The 22084-nt window shown below is 37.3% G+C and overlaps 1 protein-coding gene across 1 annotated transcript in view; it reads left to right on the forward strand.

Annotated features, from left to right (window-relative positions):
• LOC141438355 (mutS protein homolog 5-like) overlaps positions 1–22084 on the forward strand; it is a 23463-nt gene continuing 1379 nt past the window's right edge. The window contains exons 1-16 of the mRNA XM_074102213.1: positions 1–101; positions 420–483; positions 2015–2083; positions 2696–2900; positions 3847–4075; positions 5593–5763; positions 7676–7814; positions 8033–8095; positions 8437–8541; positions 8996–9092; positions 12005–12195; positions 12271–12316; positions 12895–13033; positions 13639–13859; positions 17398–17543; positions 18292–18504. Coding sequence (XP_073958314.1) covers positions 1–101; positions 420–483; positions 2015–2083; positions 2696–2900; positions 3847–4075; positions 5593–5763; positions 7676–7814; positions 8033–8095; positions 8437–8541; positions 8996–9092; positions 12005–12195; positions 12271–12316; positions 12895–13033; positions 13639–13859; positions 17398–17543; positions 18292–18504 — 2199 coding nt within the window. The remainder of the gene's footprint in view (positions 102–419; positions 484–2014; positions 2084–2695; positions 2901–3846; positions 4076–5592; positions 5764–7675; positions 7815–8032; positions 8096–8436; positions 8542–8995; positions 9093–12004; positions 12196–12270; positions 12317–12894; positions 13034–13638; positions 13860–17397; positions 17544–18291; positions 18505–22084) is intronic.

Genomic DNA, 22084 nt, shown 5'->3' on the forward strand with positions numbered 1-22084 from the left:
ATGATAAATGATACTTCTGAAGCTACTTCAGTGACTGTGGCACGACCGAGCAGTAGTGAAACTAATCAAAGAGAACCATTTATTATTTCAAGGTGTCAAAGGTATGAATGTAATTTGAAATTGAAATGGAGTCTTACTACATAGGGTCAATGTTGGATTTAATGTTTTTACTTACTTGCCACATAATACTTGAGGTATTCAGAAATATTTAGGGAGTTTATAATGTATGCATCTGAGCGAGCCGTAGGCATTTTGATGCGTAATAATGAATTATCCGTTTCTCTTTGAACTTAAGTAAAATGCTACATTTTAATACCAAATCAATCAATTATAAATTTAATCATAATATTTGCTGTTGTATTAGTAAGTAACATACAAACACGAATAGTTTTAAATCTTTTATTTATCGCCGTTTATAGAAGTACCGAGGAACCTGTAAATAACAATGGCGATGATGAAACTGACGAAACGGACGAAGAAGAGGTAAACATAAATAATTATTCTGAAATTAGTAAAAATTGGTTTATTGAATCAGGCGTTACTTTGCGGAGGTCCATATCAATGAACTAAAAGGATTTTCTTGCTCACCCGCGACCTTACGATAGCTAAGCTTATGCAAAATATGCGTGTTCATGCAGTTCCTCCACCAAGAAAATCCTTTTAGTTCAGTAAAAATTGGGTTAATCGACAAAGAACTATGAAAGGACTTTTATTTTTACCCGACGAAGGAAGAGCTATTTAAATTAAATATCGCATAACATATCAGGAACTTACCTATCCGACAGTGGTAAAACAGGCCCTCAATGTCACACCTTAACTACTTTTTTTACTTATTGAAAGGCAGCATTTTTCTGAGCGAAATTTTGTTTTTATTGTCTTTTCAAGAATAGGACACTAAATATTCCGAAAATCGAATTTAATATCGTACCGTCTCGCTCACTCTCGTATAAAATCTATACTAATATTATAAATGTGAAAATGTGTGTTTGCATGTTTGTCCGTCTTTCACGTTGAAACGGAGCGACGGATCGACGTGATTTTTGGCATAGAGATAGTTTAGGGGCCGGAGAGTGACAAAGGCTACTTTTAATCCCGGAAAAATGCACAGCTCTCGAGAGAACAGCGCGCGATCACCGAATTGGAATTCGGGCGAAGCTGCGGGCAAAAGCTATTAGTAGTGTAATAAAATGATAAAAAATCTTCGCCTTTTTTTTAATTCTGAGATTTTCTGAAATTTACAAAATCCACTCATAATCCTGAAGAGTCTAAAAATCCTGACATCTCGGCACAAATCCGGAGATATTATGGTAACCCTAGGTCATTCGCCTAATAGCTTCTACGAAACGGCTACGTCGTAGAAGTAGCGTAGCCCGTAGCAATAAGCGTAATTCTTACACCCTATCTAAATTATTCAGACTTGTAATGCTAACATTATTTAAGTTTACTGAACTCACATTCAGAGACGTCAATTAGCAAGTCTAATAAGTCTGACATAAGTTCAGCACAAAAAGTTTACTTTATGTGCGAGTAAATTATGATGATGAGATGATATAACAGATATAACGTTTTTTTAAGTCCTAATTAACGTCTCGAAGAGAAGCAATTCGATATTAAACTTTGTTTTTAGTTGAACTATTTCCTGATATTACATATTATAACTATCATCATCATCCCAGCCTATTTACGTCCCACTGCTGGGCACAGGCCTCCTCTCAGAATGAGAGGGCTTGGACCGTAGTTCCCACGCGGGCCCATTGCGGATTGGGAAACTTCACACATACCATTGAATTACTTCACAGGTGTGTGCAGGTTTCCTCGCGATGTTTTCCTTCACCGTAAAGCTCGTGGTAAATTTCAAATGTAATTTCGCATATGAATTTCGAAAAACTCAGATGTGCGGGCCGGGGCTTGAACCCACGAACCTCTACTTGAGAGGCGATAGTTCAAACCACTATAGGCCAACGGATTCATATAGTACCTATAACTATGTAAATTTATTATTTTGTTTTTTTAGAAGTTACTAACAGTGTATTGCCGGTCAGGCAAGCTAGGAGCTGCGTATTACACCATACAAACTGGAGAGGTACTTATGCATTTCTTTAATCTTTTTATAACATGGGGTGGTACGCGAGCAAGTAGGTCACACGATGGTGAGTACCGCCCATGGACACAATACTAGAGGATTGCAGATGCATTACCGGCTTAGCACAAGCTTTGCTGCTTGGGTGACATACTTATCTTACGAAATTCGGTTTTCTAACTTAATTATAATGGAAAAAGTGGATTATTATGTTAGAGGACGTATGTGTACGGTCGAGGTCAAAATATGTTTAACACTTTACTATCCTGTCGCATTTACTTAGTTTTTAAACTTTTATATAAAATTTACACACAAGTTATTAAAGTGTAAAGATATCTTTGCCCTGGACTGTACACAGATGCAATCTTTAATTAATTATCTTTTGTATGTAAAAAAAATGGTTAAGAACTTCGAATTCGAAAAAGTCAACAAACTAAAGGATAAGGGGGCGTCGAAGACTAATGTGAATACGTAAATCATCGCGGCTGTAAACCCTATGGAATAGTGTGGTGTTTTTCTCATTGAGTTCCACGCCGCAGTGCTAAGACAGAGTCAGCACACACACACACACAGCAAAACATCCAACTGAAACAGTTGAACTCGTTTATCCTCCAGCTATTCATCCTGGATGAACTGCCAGACCGGCCTCCAGACTTTCCTATGTTTACCAACCTGTTCAGACAAGTTGACCCAGTCAGGATTCTCCTGGATGGAAGGACGCAAAGTGCCTTCGTTAACCAAGTCAAAAAAACGGTGTTTGATGACGGAAATGGTGATGGAGGAAAGTGCAAGTTGGTATTCTTGGCCTCTAAAGAGTACAGTAAGTGGTTTGACTTTTTTTACTAAAGGACACTTTCCGTTGAACAGTGCGAGTGCTTACTGCTCTTTTTCTGCATCCATTTTATTTGGACAAAATAATTTAACCTTAATGATGAAAATGATGATGGTGATGCGCGGTGACACGCGGTCATGTAACAACATTATTGATTTCATTGTTACAATCTCAAACCGCGCGCCGAGCCAACCGCGCGTCACCGCGCGTTTCTCTGAACCTGCCTAATGAGGGCTATTGCGAATGAATTCGCCGCTAGAGGCGCTAGTGTAGCGTGCGTGAGGTCTCCGAAATGACAAATCTCATAGTTTTTGGGTGAGCTACGCGGGTTTATTTATAATAAGTTTTTTTTTTGTGTATATTTTGCATAACCTGAAATTAATTATGGCAATTATGCGTTAAGTCTGTGTAAGTGTGTAAGAATGTCTGTGTTTTGAGACAGTTTGTCTTTCGGAAACTTTTGTCCTCCCTTTTTTCCGAACAAAACGGGACTTAGCAACACTGTGGTTGCTGGATATTTTTATGGTACGGTTTTAAGGTGTTTTAAATATGATTTTAGTCTAAACTTTGTTTCCACGCCCGTAAAACAGACTTTCAAAACCATACATGAGACAAAAACGATAGCCCTCATTTTGAGTTCGTATACTTAGTTATAAAAGTGGGTTAAATCTCGGAAGTCAGAATTAACTCACTTTCAGCGGTCTACCTGACTTTAATTTGATATAATTAGTTTTTTTAGTGGAGCATTTTCACTTTAGATGACGCTTTGATTTTTTTTCAGTATTTGGCAACTTTGAATTCTTCTTACTTACTCCGAATCATTAGCACTATTTTTTGTCAGTTTTGTGGCTTTTCCTTTTTTTTGGTTCAATGACAGTTCAAACAGTCCCCAAAAAAAGCTTTTAAGTTTTTGCCATAGTTTAAATTCTGTCAGGTTTTGAAGCCTGCAAACGCCGCATCTACTCCCTATCCCTGCCCACGGAACCAACGGACTGCACAGACACCGAGCGAACCCTGTTCCTTCGAACCGTGGTGGACTTCAATCAGACGCAAACTGTGCATGCTTTGGGCGCGCTGCTGAGGTATCTGGATCTGAACTGGTCCAATTTGAATCTGGATCTGCAGAGCAAGCCGCAGTTTTTGAGCTTAAGGAGGATATCTTTGTAAGTTTAATTTTTAAGGGTACTTGCGTATTCTTTTATCACGGGTCACTTTATTCTCATTTTACTGTGCACCTGTCTAATTACCGTACCGCTTTTTTCCGCACTAGTGCCACGGTAATTAGACTTGAGTGAACAGAAATGTAAATGGCAGCCTTTCTTTGTTTAGATATGCACTCAGTTTCAGTGCCGTGTCGCTTTTGCATGAAAAAAAGAGAAACGCTAATTAGACGGGTGCACAGTAAAATGAGAATGACCGGTTAGACTACTAGACTAGAGTTTGTGCATATTTAAATTGCTTATGGTAGTTCTGGATAAAGTAACTTATCCATTTCTTCTTCGGCGTTAGAGTTCATAAAGAAGAGTCAACAAACCGGGATACAGAGTATTGTCATATTATAACATTCATAGTTCTGCATGCGACAGCAGTGACTGATACAGCTAAGTCTTGCAAGCACGCGTTTTTCTAGAGATATAATGACTCCCACTCAAAAACTCCCAAATAACAAATTTCACTGAAGTCGTTAGAAGCAGAGAGTATACCTATATACAAGAATATCTTATTTAAACGTATATAAGATACTCGTAAAGAATAAAGATGAACAGTTTTTCACGTAAACTGCTTGATTTTGAGCAGGTATAATTTTGTTTTTTCGTAATCAATCTTTATCCTACTAATATTATAATGCGAAAGTTTGTAAGTGAGTGAGTGAGTATGTTTGTTACTTCTTCACGCTGAAACGGCTGGACGGATTTTATTTTATTTATTTATTTATTAACTTTGGCACACAAAACAAATTGTAAACATGCGGTACAGTAATGAGAATAATTAAGGCAAGAGATCATTTACAATTCAAACTATGTGTACACATCATGAAAAGAGTGATACAATTAAAACTTAAAGAAAAGAAAAGAAAAGTATCAATATTTATATAAATACAAGAGAAACTATACATGCATTTAGTTAACAAACATAATTTATTATATTTTACTTGGAATCCTCACACAACTGAACTGAGGACAATCCTTAATTTGCTGACAAAAACGGATTTGGATGAAACTTGGCAAAAAGTTAGTTTATAAGCTGGATTAAAATATAAATAGAATACTTTTTATCCGGACATTCCCACAGTAGAGAGATAAAATCTCAAAATAACAACTGCTGGGCTTAGAGTCATGAAATTCGGAATGTATACCTACTGCTAGCTGGACTTCTGGCATAACACATAAAATCTTGAAATTTCAACCGTTGCGCTTAGATTTTTGAAATTTTGTACAGTTGTTCTTTTTTTTTGTAATCTTGATTTATTATGGGAACTTTGATCAAACGATAATGAACATGTCAGTTCCCAAAGGCACAGTTGTTCTTAACATAAACAAAAGGAACTTTGTAAAATCCCGGAAATTCAATTGTAACAACCAGACCGAATAGTTTACGCGTGCGAAGCCGCGGTTACCCTCTACTACTTAATATTTGTCAAAATGTAAACGAGTAATGCGGTTTTTCCCCTACTGCCTAGGAAAGACATAGTAACGATAGACGAGGACACGTACCGTGGTCTCCAGATCTTCAGCACTATATCGCACCCTAGCAATTTCAAGAAAGGCGTCCAGGGCAGCAACAAGGAAGGCCTGAGTCTCTTCCATCTGTTCAGCAGGTGCTCGAGCAAAGTCGGCCAGAAAATGATGAGGTTAGAGGTGGACGTCTTACTTTATAAACGTAACTTTATCGTAAAATATTACCTAAGTACTTGTTTTTATTGGCAGAAAGTTAGCTCCATCTAATCTTAAATTTCAAACCTTAATAACTCTGTTTTTCGTAAATGATGCTTAAAAATTGTTTTTCTGTTCGATAAAACAGATTGACAAACTTTGATTTATAAATTAAATAAAGAATAGTCCTAGTTTTTCCAACTTTGAAATTACAGTTTCGTAATTGTGGTTGATAAATCATTTTTTTGCGATGTGAAAACACTCTACGCACACCGTCCGTGGAAAGTTATGGGAGGCTCTCACACTTAAAGAAACATATCCACTATTATCCACTAAAACGCATGTCGTGCCATTTTATGGGAGCGCCACGGGATCGCGAACATTCAACCATGACGCTCCCTGGTTGACAACCCTAAGGTAACCCCCTCCGTCTTCCTTATTTAAAGGAGAAAATTGTAGCTGCCATGAGATTGAATTTGTTAAAAGTTATAAATATCTTGGAGTGACGATGGATAGCCATATGAATTGGAAATTGCACGTAAACAATGTATGTGCCAAATTAAGAACTGTGTTAGGTAAATTTTATCACTTGCGTTATATAGTTAACAGGGCCACCCTATACATGCTGTACCATGCACTTGTGGATTCTATATTATCGTATGCTCTTAGTAGCTACGGACGAACATTTAAAACTTATCTTGATCAAATTAAAAACTTGCAAATCAGATTTTTGAAGTTCCTAGTTGACAAAAATACAAAGCGAGGTTGTAATCATAACTATGATAAACTGTTTTCACTTTGTAGAATATTACCCGTTCACGAAAAAACTAGCCTATTGTTGGCATTAGAACAGTACCACTGTGATACCTACAAAAACCCAGTCAATCATTCGTATAGAACTAGAAGTGTTGCTAAAGATTTATTTAAGCGGAAATTAATTGTACCAAAAGTATACAATTATTATGGAAAAAGTACTAGAAAATACTTAATACCTACACTGCTGAATAGACTTCCAAGCGACATAAGGTCATGTCACGGTATTTCGAAACTAGTTTACAAAAGAAGATTGAAAAAGGCATTAATGGAGGGTTTCGGTCACAGGTAATGAAATGACTCATGGCTTGTGGCCAAGTTTGTCTAGTAACAGAGCTGTGTATCTACCTATTGTACTGCGGTTTGTGTTGTATTGTAAAACTAAAACTCTTTATTGTACATGAGAACACATGAAATTAATCTAAAACGGGATAATAAGATGTGCAAGGGCGACTTATCCCTTAATCTTTTCCAGTTAACCTAATATATGTGTAGATGTATATGTGTGTGTGTGTGTATATGTGTGTATATATGTATATATATATATATATATATATATGTATGTGTATATGTGTATATATATGTATATATATATGTATGTATGTATGTACCTACAGATATATAATATGAGTGTAATATGAGTGGTACTTCCAAGTAAATATGCGGGCATGGCTGTGAGATACGCACGATGTATCATTAACTATAATGTTGTAATATACTTAAACAGCCGGTGTCGATTGCGCACGGCGCGATGCGCAAAGTAGCCGTAAATCCACCCTCAAGTTAATAAATAAAAATGTAACCAAGGACCGCGGCGCGCCGCGCCTGCGCAGCCGGCATAGTGTTGAAGTATTCAAAATAGTGAATGAGAGTTCAACACTTTCTGCCAACAAACTGCTACGCAGTTTGGCAGAGGTTTATAGTTATAAGTATTTCTGTACTTCTTTGTTTTTTTTTTATTTGAGTAAACAAATAATAAAAAAAAAAAAAAAAACCGATTTGTCCTAACTTAGGCAGGGGCATGAACCTGCTACAGAATTCTTCCCACTCAAAGCCTAATAAGTTATTTTGGACTAGAGTCCTGATGCAGCACCCGACTACAGACCTCGACACCCTGAAGAGACGCCAGGACGCCGTAGAATTCTTCATGAAGCCACAGAACGACACTATAGTCAGAAATATGTGTTCTTCGCTCAGATACATTAGGAACGTGAATGTAAGGTTCTAAACATGACTATTTACATTTTCGCACTACTTTATTTAATAACTCCCCCAATCTGAAGTTTATATTCTTCTCGCTAGATAAAATAATACTCGATTGAATGTGAAGCTCACTTGCTAAAAAGAATTAAACCTATATAGACTGAATGCCTATAAATCCTTACAATATTTATAATCGAAAATGATATAGGTATATATAATTTTAATTTTTAGGGTATACTGGCGAAAATCAAGGCTTTGTCCGCAAAACCGTTCCAATGGAAAGCTTTGTACAACGTTAGTACCCAAATTCATTACGTAACTTAAAGATTGTTTTTAATACATAATTAAATTTATTTGCTCCTTATCGGCTCGCTTATTCGTTAAAGTCTTGTTTGTCATAACTCTTTTCTTTGAATCCATTGCCTAATTGTTCAGGATTGTTATTAATCAAACATAACCAACCTACAGTGACTTTTCCGAATTTACGGTTTTAGCGGGAAAAAAATTATAACTTACAAAAATTATGAAAAAGTAGGTACATCATGACTTTAAAAAATGATGCGACTAGATAAGCGTCTAAATTATCAAAAGGACGATTACTTTCAGTTTAAACTTAACTGTCAATTTTCTTTCAGACACTGTACAATGCAGTACTTATTTGTGAAATGTGTGAAAATACTGGTAACTCTAGTGAATTCCTGGAACAACTTGGCTCATTTGATAACCACAAACTTTACGAAGTAAGACCTTGATACACTACCTAGATTTACTAATACTACTTAGGTAATTAGATTTTTAGCGAGGAAATATTAGTTAGTAATTACTGTATGACGTATGACGTAAACGCTTTTTTGTCGGGTTCTTCTAAATCTAAACATGTTTTTCCGAGCTGGTGACAGTTGTTGACACTTAGGTATACATATATTTATATTAGGTATATTTAGCCTAAATGGAATAAAGATATTTGGACTTCGACTTCTACGCTTAGGCCTACATTATAGAATTGGTAATTAATTAGCAAAAAAGTTACATTGTCTTCAAAATTGACAGTTAAATTAATTAATTTGTACATTCTTCTATTTCAAACCCTCTGATGCGCAATTCTGACTTACAGTTGGCCGATTTTGTTTATATAATTTTATCATACATATAAATAGCTAATGTAATTTATAAAACAGCTCATTATAATTCTAGATGGCCTTATACATGAACAGGATAGTGGATTTCGATCTGTCAAAGACTGAACGCAAGTTCACAGTCAAAGCTGGCGTCGATCAGGAACTTGACATGAGTGAGTCTATTTAGATTATCTATTTACATAGAAAGCGAAATAAACCCCCTTGCAAAAAAAACGGGCACCTTTGGTTTTTGTATTTTATGTGCATGAAAGCTTCAATGCCTAAAAATCTGAAAAACCATAGGTGCCCTATTTTTTGCCAGAGGGTTTATATTATAGGTACTTACCTTGCATCAGGAGTTCTCTCTTCTACGTCGCTCCTCCCTTGACAGAGTGGTCGGTGGTTGTCGGATGAGCATTAGCAGTGAACCTTCGTGACGACTTCCATATTTGTAAACTGCATTTTTTACAAGCTTTTCTTTAGCTTGTCCGGTTTATTTATTTATTTGTTTGGGTCAAATCTTGGAAGCTAAATTTGACCCACTTCCTGCGGTCCATATGACTTGAAATTTGATATACTTATGTAAATTTGGTGACAATACAATAATCTGGTAGTGACATCTTGGTGGTCCTGAGAGGATCGTTTCCGCAGGAGGAAACTCCTCAATGGTTAATAGCACCGACTTGAAATTTGGTACTGACATGCATTTTAAATGACGATTTAACGAACAAAAAGTACAGTCAGCAAAAAAGCTTGTGTTAAAAATTAAATTTTTAACAGAAACTTATTCATATCTAGCTTTTGCCCGCGACTTCGTCTGCGTAGATTTTTATATTTACACAATACTCGATAGGAATGAAGTTAATGTCCCGCATTGGCCGTTTCTTGGAATTTTCGAAAAATCCTTCAAACTACAGCTAAACAATCAACTGAAAAATCTGATCATGATCACCAAGTTTCACATCTAAATTGCTCAAGAAGATTTTTAGTCTTCGCTTACTTTTTTCCTACATCGAGTGATCTCAAAGATTGCGTACATGTCTTTGGATCGCAACCCAGCTCGCGCTGGCTTGCCGTTTCAGCCGAAAGCGAAGCGTCCTGCCCGGCTAGAGCGGCACTGAGTCTCCCATCGCGGTCTTCCTCAGACTCCTGAGACCGTGCCGTGCCCCTGGTAGTCGATTCGTTTTTTCGGGAAGGCATGGTAACGCCTATAAAATGCGAGTCCCAAATCCGAAATCGTTGTAAATTTACTCCGCAAAAGAAAAGATGTTTTTTTTTAAGTACTCACCTTCGTGACCTTTATTAAGTGCTTAAAGAGGCAAAACGTATGAATATGGATGCGATATAATTCGTCATCATCAGCCGGAAGAGGTCCACTGATCGAAAAAGGCCTACCCCTTACAACGCCACAATAATAATACTCGTAATAAATCCATTTATTTCGGGCAACTTGGCCCATACAATAAATACCTTACAGACTAACGTACCTACATATAATCAATAATATTACAATACAAATAAATTATAAATTACAATGAACTACAACTCGCCACTTGCATCCACCGGTTTCCCGCAAGTCTCACAATGTCGTCATTCTACCTGGAGGGAGGCCTGCCAACGCTTCGTCTTCCGGTCGCCGCTCCTCGAGGACTTCTCCCCCAATGAATAATAATGAATATCTGTTCTTCGAGCGATGTGGCCTGCCATTGCCACTTCAACTTGCATATAATTTTCGAGCTATGTCAGTGACCCTAGTTCTTCGCCGAATTTTCGTATTCCGGATATAAATAAATTAGGAATAATTTATGACATTTTTCTATTAATTAATTATACGCGTGTTGAATATGAGTGTTAATGTAACCACTACGTAACTATGTTAACTCGTTTGTTTCATAGTTCTCCATAAGATGGCACTGTGAAATGTGTGGCAATTAATTTATTTTTGTTGTATTATTTAATCAATTACCTATTCAGTTAAATTTCTTGATATCCGTACACCCTCTTTTAAACTTAGTTAATTTGGCTAAATCAGCGCCATCTGTTAGTGTAGCAGGGTACTCGATAGCGATACTTATACTCGTACGCGTGTTGATGTGTGTTGATTTTACCATTACTTATACTTCTTTTTTTAGCATTAGAAAGAAGGCAAGCGATCTTGATGTGTCTTTATATTGAAAAAACTTTTGCAAATAAGACACAACAAATAGTAACAATTAGCAAGGATATAATATATGCTTTTGGTATCATAAAAGTAGTAGCAACTGTTTTTTAAAACGTTTTTCAATAAAAAGACTCGTCAAGATTGTTTACCCTTTTTCTAATGCTAAAAAACTAAGTAACTATGTAAGTAAACTCTTTTTATTAGTTTACTCCATTACTTACTGTTTACCCAGTTCTCAAAAGATGGCATTGCAATGTGTGGCAATTACTTTATTGTCGTTTAATTTTAGTCGTATTAGTAAATCAATTAAATTATTCAATTAAATTTGTTGATATCCGTACTCCCTCTTTTAAACTTAGAGTTAATTTGGCAAAATCCTTCCTCAGTGGCTTACTCGAGTCACAACTTTATTAATTTCAGCGCCATCTGTTAGTTTATCAGGGTACTTGATAGTCATAGCACGTATTTGAAAACTTGAAGGTGGAAACTTAACTCAATCGAATCGAATGTAGTAGCTACCTCCACTTTTAAGGGTTGAATTTTTATACCCTAAGGGTCGAATTTTTGTAGCCTATAACCTGGCCGGGGATTTTCTCGTCAGATTAGTAAAGTTTGCATAAAAATCCGTTCAGCCGTTCTCACGTGATGCGCGGTCAAATAAACGACAAACAGATAAACAGACAAACAGACAAACAGACAAAAATTCTAAAAACTGTTGGAACGTGTTCTGTTATCGATTCTAAGTATCCCCAGACAACTTTTTTCGAATATCTTCCATGTACAGACTTTCGACCCTCTTCAGCTTTATTATATGTATAGATACGGTCACGGTAATTTTTCGTTCTTTGGGCAGTTCATACAATGCTATGTAACTGGTCTTATTACCTGTTAATTTGTTCCCAATATCATCAATTTTCCAAATAGAAAAGCAAACCATGGCCAGCCTCCACGGACTCATGTCAGAGACAGCAAAAGTGGAGCTGGAGAGATTGCCCTCCTTCGTCGAGGAGTGTTCGATGTTGTACATGCCTCACTTGGGGTACCTGTTGGGAGTGAAGACCTGGGCCGAAGGACTCAGCATGGAAGAGAAACAGCTGCCTGATATGAAGTTTATGGTGAGATAAAGTTTGCAGAAGATTTCTTGGAGTTCGAAGCTAACTATGCGTTAATGTATATTTTTCCTTCTGCAGTTCCAAAACAACGACTACATCCACTATAAGAGCAAAGGATGCGAAGGTACCTTAAAACTTTTGTCGAAAACAATAAATCAAAATTGATTAATATAAAAATCCGACTTTCTAAGAAGATTTTCAATAAAAGCTCAAAACCAAAAAAAAACTGGAACCATCATCATCATCATCCCAGCCTATATACGTCCCACTGCTGGCACAGGCCTCCTCTCAGAACAAGAGGGCTTGGCCCATAGTTCCCATGCAGGCCAGTGCGGATTGGGAACTTCACACGCACCATTGAATTGCTTCGCACTGCGAAAATGGGATGAATGGAGATTATGGTCACCCTACTTTTATTCATAATTTCTTAAGTATTTTAGCAAAGACGGTAAAGTTTTCAAAAAGGTAGGAGATTTAAAAAAGGGTGATCATAATTTAAGTTAAAAACTTTTACATTAAAATAAATGAATAGGTACCCATAAGACACATCAGTGTTTAAACTAAAGCATAAATTTACTGAGTCTGAAGATAATAGTTGGAATCACGACCCCGAAATCATCCTGTATATAAAATATATATATAGGGCAGTCGGGTAGTAAAGAAATTACCGATAAGTGATCAATGTGATCATCGTTTCCTCAGAACTTGACGTAATGATTGGAGACACGTACCCAGAGATAGTGGCTCACGAGACACGCATAATGATGCGTCTTACCGCCATCATTATGGACAACCTCCACACTTTGGCGGCTTGTGTCGACGCCTGCGCGGAACTGGACTGGTGAGTCTCTGATTCAGCGCTAGCCCTGGGGTTTAGCAAGAGGAGCGGTGATTCTAGGAGCTAGTAGGAGTACATTTCCAGTTTCAAGTCCTTCTTAGTACCTTGATCGAGGTCCAAAGCCGGCGCTGCTTTAGAGTTGCTCTGAGAATGAATTTTAGTTGAGTTCGAAACGCTTCAGTGTAGGCCCCATGATATTTATTTTATTTCTCACTAGTATTTACCCGCGGCTTCGCACACCTAAATCATTAGATCCAGCAGCTGGAATGAAATTCCGGGATTCTTAAAAATTCCCGTGGGAATTCCCGAAATTTAAATCGTGGTTTTCATTGACGTTACATTAAAACAATCATTTCAAATATTTCGAGATTTTATCCCTATCCCGTGGGAATATCGGAATAAAAAGTAGCCTATGTTTTATTCCAGATGTCCAGCTATCTACATACCAAATTTCATTCAAATCTGTCCAGCCGTTTCAGCGTGAAGGAGTAACAAACATACTCACTCACTTACTCACTCACTCACAAAATTTCGCATTTATAATATTCGTAGGAAGTAGGATTATAATATTAGCAGATTATTATTTACTCCCTAACCTCCCATCGCAGCCTCATAGCATTTGCAAAAGTCGCCAAAGAGTTTAGCTTCGTGCGTCCCAACATAACCTCAGACAAGATCATCAGCATAAAGGAAGGCAAGCACCCGCTACATATGCTCACTTGTGACAACTTCGTGACCAATGACTTGGAGTCCAGCGGGGAGGACGGCTGCGTCAAGATACTGACTGGACCCAACTCGAGCGGGAAGTCCGTTTACATGAAGCAAATTGGTAAGTTTGTGGTTATGAAATAGGGTGGCAACGAAACAAATCCTATATATACTCAACTATCCAAACAAATCCTATATATACCCAACTATGGTGTTTTGGAGTCTTTTTTGTATTTTTTTATTTCAACTCCAAATTTGTTACTTTTACGGGTATCCCGTGAAACCATATCGAATATACAAACTGAGACATGGATGCAGAAAAACCAGAAAAAGAGACCAGCGTAAAAGTACCAATCATAATTTCGATGGCAGCAAAGTAGATACGGACATCTACATTTTTTCAAAAATGCTTTTTTTACAAAAAATAACTTATTTCAACCATATCTATAAGTCTGTTAAAAAAATATTTCAAATTTCAAAATAATGAAGAAAATTTGGCACGTAAAAGAAAACATCTACACTAGCTTTTGAAAAAACGTCGCAGTAGAAACGGACATTTGAATTTATCCGCTTTTACTTCGGAGCTTTGACAGGATGCTTGTGACGTCAATAAAGTCACATGCCACTTGTCCGTTTATACGTCATACTTTTTGCATATGTCTCAATCTACAAATTTATTATTTCTAATTTCTATGAGGAAATTATTTGTTTTTTTCTTAAAATATTTAAACAAATAGATATATTACTTAACATTGGTTTCATACACTTGTTTGTTTTTTTTATTTATACAGCAAATGAATTAAAATTCCTAACCTAAGTAAGTACTTAAGTTTCTATTGCTTGCAGCTTCCCGCTTTTTGGAAACGACACGCCTGAACAGATTTTGACTGATGATGACGAGCAATCTGTTTTTTTCCTAATAGGTATATAAGTAGTAGGTAGAATATCGATTATACTATTCATCATCAGGCAATAGCAGTCCGGACATAGGCCTCCCCCATAGACCGTCATTGCGCCCTGTCTTCGGCTAGACACATCCAGCTTTTACCACCAGCCTTTCGCAGATTGTCCCTCTACCTGAACGGAGGGCGTCTTGGACTACGTTTGCCGAGACGCGGTCTCCACTCAATACCTTCAGCGGTTGTCGGTGCTTCAACAGATATGACCCAGCCCACTGCCACTTCAAGTTGTTAATTCTATGAACTATGTCGATGACCTTAGTTCTGTGTCGGATAGTCTCGTTGCGGATTTTATTCTTCAGAAAAACTCCGAGCATAGCTCGTTCCATAGCTGGCAGGGCCGCATTTCAGCTCCGTATGTCATGACGGGTAGGACGCACTGGTTAAAAACTTTCGTTTTCAGACATTACGGTATAATTGACGAAAAAACTCGACATAATTTTCCGAATGCTGCCCAGCCCAGCTGAATCCTTCTCTTGGCCTCCTTCTCAAAGTTGTGTTCTACCTAAGGCTACTGTTTCATTATGCTCGTTATTAGCATGCTAATAAGCATGCTAGTACCTGCTGTACCTGTATGACACAGAAAAAGCATGCTTAATAGTAGCAAGCCGTGATGGCCGAGTGGTTTGACCTATGGCCTCTCAAGCAGAGGATCGTGGGTTCAAACCCCGGCTCGCACCTCTGAGTTTTTCGGAATTCATGTGCGAAATTACATATGAAATTTACCACGAGCTTTACGGTGAAGGAAAACATCGTGAGGAAACCTGTACAAACCTGCGAAGCGATTCAATGGTGTGTGTGAAGTTCCCAATCCGCACTGGGCCGCGTGGGAACTACAGCCCAAGCCCTCTCATTCTGAGAGTAGGCCTGTGCGCAGCAGTGGGACGTATATAGGCTGGATTATTATTATTATAATAGTAGCACATCCCTATGCACACATGCTAGTAAGTAGCATTTGCTGAATAGTAGCATGCTTTCGTGCTAGTAACTAGCATGTGTTGGTACCTTAACTGCAAATCAGGCCGAGGTATGTGTACTCCGAAACAACATCAAGAAGATTTCCACTAACGATGACGGGCCTCTGATCCATGTGGCCATTGATGTCAATTTTGGTATTATCCACATTCATTATAGCATTATATTATTTATACTATTATAGTACATACTGTTTTATTTTTACAGTTTATATTGTTTGTTTGGGTTATATTTTGTACGTAATTTTATTACTTGTACCTACTGTTGATTTATTTAATTTATTAGTGTAAAACTATAAAAAATAACTTAGTTTTTGAGTACGTAAAAACAATTATGAGTAAACAAAAATAAAACAAAAACATATTTTTTAATTTTACACATATTTTGGGGGTTTTTAACGAAATAAATGAATTTATATGATAGACAGCGATGAGGTTGAGTGGTAGATAACTCATTTAATAATATGAATAAAATAATTAATGCAAAGTAAATAAAGACATCTACAAAATTTTATCAAAAAAAGGGTGAATACTCGTTGCATGTTGTTTAGATTATCTCTAAACACTCCTCTAAGTTTTACTGGATATTCTTACCTTAGCTTATTCGATTTTTTATAACGGAATGTTTCATTACAACGCATAAACGGATATCAGGCAGATGTCTTCCTCTACGTTTAAGCTCTTTCTAAGTAAAAAAAGACATCTACAATTTTCATTAAAATAATGTTACAGAAATAAAATCTGTTGAACAATCACCAAAGAACATTATTTTAATGCATCATAGAAAATTTCATGGTAATCAGTCCATTAATCTCAAAGTAGTCATTATTTTTTACTAAATACGCTCTCCTGTAAAGTAGCTATTTTGTAGATGTCTTCTTTTACTTTGCTGCCATCGATTTGATTGCTTAGTAGCGACGTGTCTCGATGAGAGCGTAACATAGATGTCGCTAGTGCTGCTGCTTAAGTCGCGTAGTAGAAATAAGTAACCTGAGATATGTATGCATACGAAAAATTCGTGTCTAGATTCCTGTCCAGCGGCGGTGTAGGGGTTATAGCACGCAGCACGGATTGCTGAGGAACTGGGTTCGATTATTTTTTTATTCGACTGGATGGCAAACGAGCAAGTGTGTATCCTGATGGTAAGAGATCACCACCGCCCATAAACATCTGCAACAAGGGGTATTGCAGATGCGTTGCCAACCTAGAGGCCTAAGATGGGATACCTCAAGTGCCAGTAAATTCACCGGCTGTCTTACTCTCCACGCCGAAACACAACAGTGCAAGCACTGCTGCTTCACGGCAGGATTAGCGAGCAAGATGGTGGTAGCAATCCGGGCGGACATTGCACAAGGTCCTACCACCTGCAAACGATTCCCAGCGCTGGTCTCTTTTCTGGTTTTTCTGTGCATCCATGTCTCAGTTTGTATTTTCAACAATGTTGCTCAACACATCTTTACCATGAATACGGGGCTTAATGGCCTATCAGTGGCGTAGCTAGGTAACCTAGGGCCCTGGGCAAATAAAAAAATGGGGCCCACTGCTATCAAAACTGGTAAGGTTTTTTGAAGTAAAATCATTATAATATACAAATACTTTAAAAATGCTAAGCAACTTTATCATCAGCTATAAAGCAGAATTTCGAGGGTTCCTGAGCTTGAGGGCCCGGGGCACTGCCCGCCTAGCCCTTGGTAGCTACGCCACTGTGACCTATTGCGTACTCCAGGTCTGATAGTGTACCTGGCACACATAGGCAGCTTCGTGCCCGCGCGTTCGGCAACCATCGGCATCATTCGGCACATGCGCTCGCGCCTCCGGGCCGCCGAATGCGTCGCCGCACACATGTCTGCCTTCCTTATCGACCTTAAGCAGGTAAATCAATGGTTCTCTAATTTTCAGGCTAAGTATTTTTAACAAAAAATGATTGCATTCTCGCAAGCAATTATTTTGCGGGTGGTAGGACCTAGTGCAGGGTCCGTCCGGATCGCTACCACCATCTTACTCGTTAATCCTTTTCCTTTTTAGACGACCAGATGGCCTAGTAGTTACAGAACCTGACTACGAAGCTTGAGGTCCCGGGTTCGATTCCCGCGTCGGGGCAGATATTTGTATGAAAAATACGAATGTTTGTTTTTGGGTCTTGGGTGTTTAATATGTATTTAAGTATGTATCTATCCATATAATTATATTTATCCGTTGCTTAATACCCATAACACAAGCTTTGCTAAGCTTACTTTGGGACTAGGTCAATTGGTGTGAATTGTCCCGTGATATTTATTTATTATTTATTTAATCCTACCGCCAAGCAGCAGTGCTTTGTGTTCCGGTGAGGAGAGTAAGACAGCCGGTGAAATTACTGGCACAAGAGGCATTTTATGTTGGCCCTCTAGGTTGGTAACGCAACTGCAATCCCTCTGGTGTTGCGGGTGTCCATGGGCAGTGGTGATCACTTACGATCAGGTGACCCATTTGCTCGTTTACCTTCCTTTGACATCGCAAGCTCGTCCGTTTAATTCTCATACTCAGCCAGCGATTGCCTACTTCCAGGCTACGACTATTGTATTATTGTATCTACTATTAAAGCAAACACTTTGATGTGTTTATTTCATCCAATCTCTAGATGGAGCTCGCCCTGCAAGAATCCACATCCAACTCCTTAATAATCATAGACGAGTTCGGCAAAGGCACCTCCGAGGTGGACGGCCTGTCCCTCTTAGCGGCGTGCCTTAACACCTTCCTCTTTCAAGGAGGCGACTGCCCGCACATCTTCCTGTCCACACACTTCCTGAACATAAAGGACTATATCGTTGAAACACCTTTGGTCAGGTTCTTGGTAAGATGTTATAATATATAGTACCTGGACGACCGAGCTCCGCTCGAGCTAAAACTCGGTACCACGCGTTTTCGCAGACATAAGACCAGGCTAGATCGATTTTTCATCCCCGAAAAAATACTACATACCAAATTTCATCGAAATCGTTGCAGCCGTTTCTATATATACATACAAGACTAGAAGTGTATACAAGAATTGCTCGTTTAAAGGTATTAGATTAGATAGATAATCCTGCTTCCTATGATTATCAATGCGAAAGTTTGTCTGTGTGTATGTTTGTAAATCCTTCATGCTAAAACGGCTGGACGGATTTGGATCGAATTTGGTATGTAGATAGCTGGACGTCTGAAATAACACATAGGCTACTTTTATCCCGATATTTTTTTATTTCCAAAATAAATAAAAAACATAGAAAAATAATCTTATGTGGAGATTGGAACATTAACATATTAAATTCAAGTCAAGCAACAATAAGACTAAGAGACATATTAAACAGCCACAACTTGGAAATCCATACAAATTTACCAACGCGTCAATCCACTTGTATAGATCTCATTGTCAGTAACATACCGCAAGCAATCGGTCGCGTTGACCAACTAGCGCTTTCTGATCATAACACAGGTCAATTGCTGTCTTTTGTTTTGAAGAGCTATACTGCTTCTAAAAATTGGTTTGAATATAAGAGAGATTTGGGATCGGAAAACATAAGTAAATTTGTAGACTATATTAACTCCCTATCTTTTCAAACCATACTTACAAAATTTAATGCAAATGACGCTTTTAATGAGTTTTCATGATATTTTGACTTTCTTTTATGAACAATGTTTCCCAAAACTTAGGATTAAGACTTCCAACAAAAATAAAAAAATGTCCTTGGATAACCAAGGGTCTAAAAAGAAGCTGTAAACAAAAGCGCTATCTCTACATCTTATATAAAAATGTAAACTCCAAGAAAAACATCTGTTTAAAAGTGGATACACTAAATATTCAAAAATTTTACAAAAATGTATTAGTAAGGCACAAAGACTAAGTAATAAAAAAGTAATAGACACTGCTAAGAACAAATGTAAAGCAACATGGACTATCATTAATCGTAACATTAGAACAAAGTCAGTACATAGGGAAATAGATACAATTAATTACAAAGGTCAAATTTTTGACGACGCCCAGGATATAGCGCAAATTTTTAATAATCATTTTATAAATGCTACGAACGGGACAGTATCTGCGAGAAACGCAACCACAATGAAATGTGCTCAAACAAACACTATTTTTATAACACCTGTAACAGTAAATGAGGTTCGTCAGATTATATTATCTCTGAATAATACAAATTCAGTAGGTTATGATGGCGTTTCAACAAGGGTTTTGAAAATGTGCGTGGATAGCGTATCAGTACCTTTGGCTCATCTTATTAACTTGTCGGTTGAACAAGGAGTATTTCCTGAGCGACTTAAATATTCAATTGTTAAACCTATGTTTAAAAGGGGAGACCCTACGAATGTGGATAGCTACAGACAAATTACGTTAATCCCTGTAATATCAAAAATATTCGAAAAGGCTATGGCCAAAAGAATAATTAACTTTATATCAAAAAATGGTGTCCTACATTCTGACCAATTTGGTTTTCAACAGGGCAAATCAACATCTCTTGCATGTTTCTCTTTAGTGAAATACGTCTTGGAGTCCATTGATAGAAATATACCCATCGTGGCAGTATTTTTCGACATGTCTAAGGCGTTTGACTATGTAAATCATCAGATTCTTTTAGATAAACTTTATAAATGCGGGATTAGAGGTAAGGCTCATGATTGGTTGTCTAGCTATTTGGGTGATCGCAAACAATGTACAGAGATAACAAAAATCGAAAACGGGGAAAAACTGTCAGCCCTGTCTGAATATTGTGATAATAAACAGGGTGTACCCCAGGGAAGCATACTGGGGCCACTGCTGTTTCTTCTGTATATTAATGATATTTCAGATGTCACAAATCACAAGTGCATATTGTTTGCAGATGATACCACATTATTATTTAAATGTTATGATAGAGAGATATTTGAGACTGACATTAATTTGGCATTAAGTAAAATAATTGAATGGATGGACATGAATAATTTAAAAATTAATATAACTAAAACTAAGGCAATACAATTTAAAACATATAGAAGTCAAAAACTTACGTTAAATTTAACTTACGACAATAATAAAATAGATATTGTTGATTCCACGACTTTTCTGGGAATAACGCTTGATGAAAATTGTAACTGGAAAAATCATGTTGATGTTCTGTGCACGAGAATAAATCGCTTTGTGTTTGCACTTTACCGTTTGAGAAAGATTTCTTCTTTGCAGACAGCGCTTAACGCTTATCATGGCTATGTCTCATCCGTTTTGCGTTACGGTATCATAATCTGGGGCAACTCAGTCGAAATCAACAGACTGTTCATAGCGCAAAAAAAATGCATAAGGGCGTTGTGTGGCATTGGCAGAAGAGAATCTTGTAGGCCAATGTTTAAAAAGCTTAAAATTCTTCCTCTTCCATGCATTTATATTGCTGAGATGTCACTTTTTGTAAAAAATAATATTGAACACTTTACTAGAGTATCAGATTTCAATCCCCAAGCTAGGAGCAATCGAAGAAATAAACTACTAGTTACAAGAAATAGACTGGCTCTTTGCCGCAACAACGTGTACAGCATGGCGATCAAAATTTTTAATAAACTACCGCCTGCCTTATTAGAGTTGCCAATGCGAAAATTTAAATCATTTTTATTAAATTGGCTTATGGCTTACAATTTTTATAGCCTCAATGAGTTTTTTAATTTAAGGGAATAGTTTTGATTACATATGACATTTATTTTATTTTAATTCTATTGTGACAATTCTTATGATATTGATTTTGATTTATAATGATAATTTTGTTTTCGATTGTGTATGACATTTTGCAGTTTTGATATTTGATCTTAATTAATTTTGTAACCTAGATTTAAGTCAAATTTTTGCATGCCTACTGTTAGAGGGCAGCTAGCACTATTGACACTTTTATAAGTTAATACCTTATAAGAAATTCCAACATCGTATTTATCCACATAGTGCTAAAGCAAATAAATAAATATTTCATTTCATTTCATTTCATTTCATTTCATTTCATTTCGTTTTCTGTTGGGCTTAGAGTCATGAAATTCGGGATGGTTGTTTTTATTTAATGCTACGTCAATGAAAAGCACGATGTAATTTACATGTACATGTACATACCAAATTTCATCTAAATCCGTCCAGCCTTTTTAGAATGAAGGAGTAACATAAACATAAACATACACACACACACACACACACACACAGACACAGACACACAGACACACAGAGACACACACAGACACACACAGACACACACACACAGACACACAGACACACAGACACACACACACAGACACACAGACACACACACACACAAACTTTCGCATTTATAATATACTGAGCGGCAAAAAATGTGGCCCTCAAATGTATGCAGTAACAGGAAATTTTGTATATATTTAGAGTGGGCCAAAGTTTTTGGCGCTGTGTATGTAAGTAGGACTTT

The sequence above is a fragment of the Choristoneura fumiferana genome, chromosome 18 (assembly GCF_025370935.1).
Source record: "Choristoneura fumiferana chromosome 18, NRCan_CFum_1, whole genome shotgun sequence".
Classification (NCBI taxonomy): Eukaryota; Metazoa; Arthropoda; class Insecta; order Lepidoptera; family Tortricidae; genus Choristoneura; species Choristoneura fumiferana.